At 51.0% G+C, this 8,675-nt stretch overlaps 1 protein-coding gene across 4 annotated transcripts in view; it reads left to right on the top strand.

The window, feature by feature from the left end:
• The window catches only part of P4HA2 (prolyl 4-hydroxylase subunit alpha 2), a 35,936-nt gene that overhangs the window by 24,476 nt on the left and 2,785 nt on the right, over positions 1–8,675 (top strand). For 2 of the 4 annotated variants that reach the window (XM_006759158.2, XM_006759157.2), the window contains 6 exons: positions 420–490; positions 712–811; positions 4,909–4,962; positions 5,744–5,809; positions 7,972–8,040; positions 8,453–8,549. In XM_006759158.2, the coding sequence (XP_006759221.1) occupies positions 420–490; positions 712–811; positions 4,909–4,962; positions 5,744–5,809; positions 7,972–8,040; positions 8,453–8,549 (457 nt within the window). Of the gene's footprint in view, positions 1–419; positions 491–711; positions 812–4,908; positions 4,963–5,634; positions 5,695–5,743; positions 5,810–7,971; positions 8,041–8,452; positions 8,550–8,675 lie in introns of all 4 variants that reach the window. The other 2 variants (XM_006759160.2, XM_006759159.2) reach the window with 2 other exon arrangements.

The following is an 8,675-nucleotide window of genomic DNA, read 5'->3' on the forward strand; positions in this document are numbered from 1 at the left end:
AGGCAGGGCTGAGGCGCAGGGATGCTGGCACAATCTGAATGGCAGGAGCAGCCATGCGCAGGCTGTGGTCAGGCAGGGGTGGTACGGGGGCCTGGTGAGAAAGGGGGCTGTCTGGGGAGATGGATGGGTGGACAGGCCGATTCCATAGGCGTAACTCTGCAGACAGCACCAACCTGGGTGAAAACAAGGGTGGGTGGGGACTGAGCAGGGCAGTGGCCAGGGTCTGACAGCAGAGCAGAAATGTGGAAGCCCAGACTACTGCACTGGCCTGGCTTGCGGGATCATGGGGACCTCGGTTAGAGCCATTGCTGGCGAAGCTTCTGCCCTCACTGGCCTGACTGGCAGATCTGGTCCCAGTCTCCCCAGGAAAATACTCAGGGCAAAGAAGGATAAATCTGTCCTCTCTTCCTGCCTTCCAGCTTGCACGAGCCACTGTTCGTGATCCCAAGACAGGCGTCCTCACTGTTGCCAGCTACAGGGTTTCCAAAAGGTCAGCACAGGTGATGGTGGCAGGGTGACTGTTCAAGCCCCACCTCCAGGGCCTCCCAGGCCCTACCCAGGGATTCCTTGAGGGAGGGTGGCTTGGCTTGTCCTACCTGTCCTACCCCCCACCAAGTAGAGCACTCACCCATGCTGCCTCTGGGGAGACAGTGCAGGACCTCACCTCAGCCTGTCTTCCCTTCCTCTCTTTCTCGCCCTCTTTTGCCTTAGCTCCTGGCTGGAGGAGGACGATGATCCCGTTGTGGCTCGAGTGAACCGTCGGATGCAGCACATCACAGGGCTAACAGTAAAGACTGCAGAATTGTTGCAGGTATGGCTGGTCCCTGGGACCTTGGATTGGACGGGGGGATTCCTGGATACATGGGCTCCCAAGGTGCCTAGGGCCAGGCTTAGGGAGGCCTGTCCAATAAACTGTATGACTGCAGAATGCTGTGAATATGGAGTGATGTCACATGGGGAAGCCAGGATTAAGCATGCCTGCGGCATTCAACAGTTAACATCCAGCAGATATCGATTATCGTCTCTGTGACTGGGAGCTAGAGGCCAGTGGTGGGCCTGGCAGGCCCATTCATGTCTTCTCAAATACAGAAGCTGAAACCCTGAGTTGTCCCAGGGACACCTCTAAGAGAGCTATGACAGCAGGGGGCTTTACAAGAGAGAATAAACAAAAGATTCTCTCTTGTAAATTCCAGACAAGACCAGCCCCTCTAAGGTAGAAGGTAACTATGCTCGGCCAGCACGGGCAGAGCAAAGGCTGTGCTCAGAGGGCATGGTGTTGAGGCCCAGTCAAAGGTCCTTGGAGGTAAAGTGTTCTGTGGGATATTGATAGAAGCGAGCGGCCCGGACCAGTTGGCTGGTGAAGGTGGAGTGCTTTTCTCTAAGTGCCCGCTGTGGAGCCCTGGCTCCCTGCCCATTGCCACGGTGATTGTGAAGACACGTGGCAGCACTGTGCCGGGAAGTTTTGGGTGAAGCTCCTAATAATGAAACCTCAGTCTATTGAGTTCAAGTCAGCACTGGCCATCTCCGGAACATTGGAACCTGTGGGTGCTGTTGTATAGTGATGGCCTGAGACACTGTCAGAGAAATTTCACTGGCATTTTTCTCGAATCTCCTGGATCGGTTTGGCCAGAGCTTCTACATGTTTAAGGATCTCACTCTTCACCTGTAGGCTTGACATTTGGGCCTGATCAGCCAGAGAGCTTATTAGACTATTTAACTGAAGATTGTTTGGAAAAGATTCTCTGAATTTGTGCCTGGACACACACAAGCAAATTCATTCTCTCTCTCTCTCTCTCTCTCGGCAATTAGAAAAACAAATTTGAAGGTCATCTTCATGGATATGTGTGAAATCAACTGCAGTTTTTAAAAATATGTATATTTTTATTGATTTGAGAGAGAGAGGAAATGGGGGTGGGGGAGAGAGATCAATGTGAGAGAGAAACCTTGATCAGTTGCCTCCCATACACACCCTGACTGGAGACCGAACACACAACCTGGTCATGTGCCCTGACCAGGAATTGAACTGTCAGCCTTTTGGTGTACAGGGCAACACAACCAGCTGAGCCACCCAGCCAGGGCGAGGCACCCTGTTTGTTTGCTTTGTCTTTTTGTGCTGTCTTGGCATTTCTGTTGCCAGCCAGCAGTGTTGCAAGCTTTGACCCTACATGGTCTGGGGGACAGGAACCTGCCTTCAGCATCTGTCTCTAAGGGCTTATTCCACGGGGACCACTTGCAGTGTCATACATGCACGCAGGGTCCCTGTGGAATGCTGCAAGCTTCTGGAAAGGAACTGGTTCCTCTTCTACTCGTTGACACTTTTTCAGCTGTAGTTGATGTGTCTTCACTACAGCTGAAGTGAAGCGGTTTTGTTGTGAATTGGATGAGGGCCCAATGGAGGAAGAGAGGCTACGCTGCTAGAATTCTCTGCGATTGAAGACACGTTTCTAACTCAACATCTCAGCCTCACCAAAAAAGGGATTTCTAACTTAAAAAATGATTTCAGAAAGGAAGGGAGAGTGAGCGAGAGAGAGAGACGTCAGCGATGAGAGAGAATCATTGATCGGCTGCCTCCTGTACACCCCACACTGAAGACTGAGCCTGCAACCCAGGCATGTGCTCTGACTGGGAATTGAACCGTGACCTCCTGACTCATAAGTTGACGCTCAACCACTGAGCCATGCCTGCTGGGCGCTAACTTTATTTTTGTGTGTGTCTTCACTCTGATCTCTGCATCATAAAAACCCTGATCTTTCAAATGACTGACTTTCTAAAGCAGTGGTTCTCAACCTTCTGGCCCTTTAAATACAGTTCCTCATGTTGTGACTCAACCATAAAATTATTTTCGTTGCTACTTCATAACTGTAATGTTGCTACTGTTATGAATCATAATGTAAATACAGTGGGGCCTTGACTTACAAGTGTCCCGACTAACGAGTTTTTCGAGATACAAGCCGTCTCTCAGCCGATTTTTTGCTTTGAGTTGCAAGCTAAAATTAGCATCACATGTCTCACTCGTTCACAATTGATTTGACATACAAGTAATTTGAGTTATGAGCTCCATCATGGAACGAATTAAACTCGTAAGTCAAGATCCCATTGTATCTGATGTGCAGGATGGTCTTAGGTGACTCCTGTGAAAGGGTCATTCGACTGCCAAAGGGGTCGCGACCCATAGGTTGAGAATCGCTGCTCTAAAGGTTCAAATGAATACCTCCTCACAGGAATCAGTTTTGATGTGCAGTTGCTTGTTATTAAAGGTACGTGTCTGGGGACCAGAGTTTGACCAGACTGTGAATCTGATTGCGGCAAATCCAGAAGTTTCCATGACTCTTGCACTATTTGGGAACAGTATTAGATAGTGTAGGGACAGTAGCTGCAGCACCATGATCAAATGTGGTTCCCCAACTGTTAAAAGATAAGCCGGCCAGAGCAATGCAGCTTCTCTCACTCCCTGGGATCCGAACACGTATGCACTCCACCCAATAAAGGGGAATGTTGGAAAATACAGTCTGCTCTGCAGCTCCAGCGACAAGCAGTGATGGGATTTTCCCGCATGCAGTGGCACGGTGATCACAGTCATGTTTAAAATTTTCTCCTAAGGTCTCAATTAGAGTGGATCCACAGAAAAAGCATGTGTACTGTCACTTTGTCAACTGTTCTAGCGTTTCCCTCCTTAGAGGCACCTCTAGCCTTCGGGCCACCTGTTGACCCAGGCCTTCTGACCAACAGCAGGGTGGCCAGGTGTTTAGGCTATGGGGATCTTGAAGGCTGAAGCAGTGGGTGACATTTTTTCATCCCCTGATTCTTCATATCAAAGTTTTTATTTTTGTGGGGACCGAAAATCATGCTGCCCAAATTCTGCACTTCATTCCACTAGACAGATATTGTTTATGCTTCAAAAGGAGGATTCTCTCTTATAAAGTCCACCCTCCCGGCCCTCCCCCGGGTCTAAGGGCCTCCGTTGTTGCTAACTGTGCAGCATTTTCCACCTGACGGTTGAAATCGCTGAGAAGAATACACTAAAAGTACCAATTTTCTGAGGACTAATAACTGAGCTCACAGGCTTTTCGGGTTTCAGTAAGACACAGTAGCCAAGTGTTCCCTGAAGGACTTTGATGGTGCCACTTGATTGACCAGCTTTCATACTGAATATATCTCCTGGAGCTAAAATAACTGTCGTGATTTAGGACTTACATTGTGCTGATGAACTATTCACAAAGGCATTTGCTGTTTCTCATCCCAGTAATGACACCTAGTGGTTGCTGAGCGAGGTGGCTCAGGTCCCGTTCCAGGCCCAGGCTCCTGCAGGGGGCACCGAGGTCGGGCAGCAGCTCTGGCCACCTGCAGCTGGACGCCCATGTGCTGCTGCTTCACTCCATGCAGCGGACAGCTGTGGGATGGAGGAATATGCCCCTCCATGGGCATGGTGACAGACGTGGCAGGAGCAGTGCCAGGCACTGAGAAGCTCCCAAACTAGTCTTAAAAAAAGAAATCCCAGTCTTGAGTTTGTTGTTGGCTTTCCTCTGAATTACCTTCTCATTATCTCCCAAACGGGGCTTGGGCCGGGGCCTGTCTCAAGGGCTCCCTCTGCTGTCATCTGCGTGTCCCTGCAGGGCAGGAGCTTCTCCACAGTGGCCACATGCAGATGGCTCATGTTCTCTTTGGGAAACCACAATTTGTGCTGCAGCCTTACTCTCCCTCTAGCCGTAGACATGTTTGCAGCCTTTGCTCTGCCCATGCTGGCTGGGCCTAGTTACCTTCTACCTTAGAGGGGCTGGTCTTGGGGGTTCTGGTTTTGGAGGTTCAGGTGGTTCTAGTTGTTACCTGGGAAGATAGTACCCCTGGGGACATGGGCTGTTTTGGGGCTGTTTGTTGCTGACGAGGCCCAACATTGTTATTTCCCAACAGGTTGCTAATTACGGAATGGGAGGACAGTACGAGCCACACTTTGACTTCTCTAGGGTAAGGCCCAACTCACCGGTGCTTTCAGAGGGACCTGTTCCAGCTGGTTTGAGAAGGCTGGGGCTTCTAGAAGCACTTCATCCTCCGCATCTGGCTTCCCCCCGCCTCACCAGGGCCAACTCTTTGTTATTGGAGAAGCCCAAGTTGGGAACCAGGGGCCTGCAGAGCCCAATGCAGCCTGGCTGCTTCCCCTGGGATGTAGGGAGTGTTCTTCCTGCCCATCCCTGTCATTCTCTGCCCTGACTGTCCAGCAGAGGACCTCACTAGGTCTCTGTGAAAACTGATCCTGCCCCCTCCCCCGTGCCCTCCCAGACTTTACCTGGCAGCCTTGGCCCATGGTCTAGGGCAGGGGTCCTCAAACTTTTTAAACAGGGCCAGTTCACTGTCCCTCAGACCGTTGGAGGGCTGGACTATAGTTTAAAAAAAAAACTATGAACAAATTCCTATGCACACTGCCCATATTTTGAAGTAAAAAACCAAAACGGGAACAAATACAATATTTGTATTTGCATGTGGCCCGTGGGCCGTAGTTTGAGGACCCCTGGTCTAGGGCTAGGGCTGATGGGTGGAAAGCACACTTATTACCTTCCCCGACCCTTTTGGCCCCACTGGGGGGCGGGGTGGTGGGTGAAGTCAGTTGCAAACTTGGGTGAAAGTTGTTGTTTGTTGCAGCGACCCTTTGACAGCGGCCTCAAAACAGAGGGGAATAGGTTAGCGACGTTTCTTAACTATGTAAGTATCGGGTCCAGGCCCGCCTGTTTACTCTCACTTAATTTTATAGAACGATGAGCAAGATGTTTTCAAGCATTTAGGGACGGGGAACCGTGTGGCCACATTCTTAAACTACGTGAGTATGATGTGTGTGGTGTGTGAGCCTAAGAGGAGTCTGGGTCGAAAAAGCTCTTATAGCCACTCCTGTCAGGGCTGATACCACCAGCGTTGCTCAGTTGCTGGGCCCATCGTGGCTGGAGTAGAGAGTTGGCCTTTGTTTATCTATGGGCACCCCCCTGACCCCCAGGACCTTCACACCCCTGGCTTTTTTGTTTGTTTGTTAATCCTCGCCTGAGGATATTTTTCCATTGATTTTTGGAGAGAGTGGAAGAGAGAGGGAAAGACAGAGAGAAACATCAATGTGAGAGAAACACATCGATTGGTTGCCTCCTGCATGAGCTCCAGCCAGGGCCCAGGCCAGGGAGGAGCCTGCAACCAAGATACGTGCTCTTGACCGGAATCGAACCTGGGACCCTTTAGACAGCAGGCCAACGCTCTATCCACTGAGCCAAACTGGCTAGGGCCCTGGCTCCTTTTCGATGGGCCCAGTGCTAGTCTGGAATTTGGGGGTGGGTGCCCCCAAAGTTCCCTCCTTGGCAGCAGTGTGAGGAAGTCACCGTTAAGTGCTTAAATGAAAGCTGCCTTTGTTTCCCCAAACTTGGTGTCCTGTCTCCCAAAGGCTACTTGTGCACCAGCCTCAGGGTTTTCCTCACATGAGCAACAGTTTTCCACCCCCTCTGATGAGAGGGCTGGCTCTAACGAGGCATAGAAACAGTCAAGAAATTCAGAGATAGATGCCTGTGTCCGTATTTCCCTCTGGTTTCTCATTTATGTTTTTATTGTGTGGCTTTTATGTGCTGGGGGCTGCCATGAACACGCTTGGTGGGCAGGACATATGTGGTCTCTCTTGTAAGGCTGACGGTCTAATACAAGGCTTACTTTAAACAGAGGAGAGGCCATTGTTTCATTGCCATGGTGACAAGTGCTTTGAAGACAGTAGCTCAGGGTTGGTGCTCAGAGAAGGCCTCCCTTGGGAAGTAACATGTCAATATTGAGACTTGAAGGTTGAGTGGAAAATAGTTGGTGGAACTTGGTTTCTGGCAGAGGAGAGAGTGTGTGGAGACCTGGAAGAGGGAAGGAGCGTGGGATGTTGGAAAAATAGAAAAAGGCTGGTGGCTTGGAGGCATGAATTGATAGTGGCTAGAGGGTGAGGCTGGTGAGACTGACAGGGCCTTCGGGTTCTAGAGAAGAGTCTGGATTGGATCCCCAGGGCTGTGACCATCAGGGGTTTTCATGTTATTCATTTCCCCTGTCTGTCGAGGGCCCTTCAGTCTGTCTGGTATGTGTCCTGTGGAAATATTTATTAGCTGCAAATGCTATTACATTATGAGCAAAAACTTGAAGTGAGAGAGCCAGACAAGAAAGAAGTGGTGCTTTGGGCGTGAGTCGAGGCACACGCTGTGGGCATGAGTGCAGCCTCCCTTCCATGGAATTTATGTTCTGGTTAGTTTGAGGTCTCACCATGGGAGAAAGCAGGGCCTCTCCCTACTGTCCCACCCAGAGGCCCGGGGAAGGTGCGTGTCTAACTAGAGCAAGTTTTAGAGGCCACAGTGGGGACCACAGATGGTGTTGGAAGCATCAGGGAGCTCTTGGTCAGGGTAGCTCATGGGTATAGTGGCTTAGGCAAGGCCCAGGCCTAATGGGGATGCAAGGAGTGGAGGTCAGGCAGGCATTTTTCTGAGATTTAGATTGTTACCCTCTGAGGACAGCTGGGATGTGAGTCCCCTACAGCTCTTGTGTGCCCATGGCATTGAGACTGTCCTGATGAACCGTACAGATTAAGCCAGTGGTTCTCAACCTTCTGGCCCTTTAAATACAGTTCCTCATATTGCGACCCAACCATAAAATTATTTTCGTTGCTACTTCATAACTGTAATGTTGCTATTGTTATGAATCGTAATGTAAATATCTGATATGCAGGATGGTTTTAGGTGACCCCTGTGAAAGGGTCGTTTGGCTGCCAAAGGGGTCACGACCCACAGGTTGAGAACCGCTGGATTAAGCCGTGTTTAGGGAAAAGCTTTTCTTAGCTGAAGGGCTGGCCGTGGAGCAGAGCCTCCAAGCCCTGTTGCTCATGTCCAGAGGAGGCTGATCTGCACACCTCGTCATGTCCTTCGTGGCTCAGTTGCTCTGAAATCCTTGGGTAGAAGGGCCAACCTCTATGCCTTGTATTCCCAGATGAGCGATGTAGAAGCTGGTGGTGCCACCGTCTTTCCTGATCTGGGGGCTGCAATTTGGCCTAAGAAGGTAAGTTCTGGTTCTTATGGCTCTGATGTCAAAGCCGGGCTTTATGTTCCTCAGTCCCGTTCCCTGGCCTGCTTGACTCTCCACTGGGAGGGGCCTTAGCCCCTTCTTGCCGAAACTCTGACCTTGTGGCCTCAGCTTCCATCTGGGGAGAAGGGATAGGGAGGGAGGTCCCTTAGGGGCAGGTAGGTTTGCAGGCACCCACCCCCTACCCTCACTCCCCGCCCTCCCTCCCCCGTGAAGGGTAGGTGCTTTCTGGGGAACTTTTCTCTCGTTGGAGTCCCAGAGCCCTGTATCCCTGTACACGGGAGAGAGAGGGTGTGTCTGCTCAGGGAGGGGCTTTGGGGTGCTCAGAGTCAGGTTCTCCAGCCCAGTCTCTAAGGATGTTGTCTCATAGGCTGTTTCTTTTTCCCAGGGCACAGCAGTATTCTGGTACAACCTCTTGCGGAGTGGGGAAGGTGACTACCGAACGAGACACGCAGCTTGCCCCGTGCTTGTGGGCTGCAAGTGGGGTGAGTGGCTTAAGGAGTGGTGCTGGCCTTGGTGGCCTCGGTGGGCTTTAGTGGTCGTCCTTAGACTCTGAGCCGGGAGACAACTGCTGCCAGAGTTTCATAAAGCCATACTGTCCGCCTTTTGAG

The sequence above is a fragment of the Myotis davidii genome, unplaced genomic scaffold (genome assembly GCF_000327345.1).
Source record: "Myotis davidii unplaced genomic scaffold, ASM32734v1 scaffold456, whole genome shotgun sequence".
Classification (NCBI taxonomy): Eukaryota; Metazoa; Chordata; class Mammalia; order Chiroptera; family Vespertilionidae; genus Myotis; species Myotis davidii.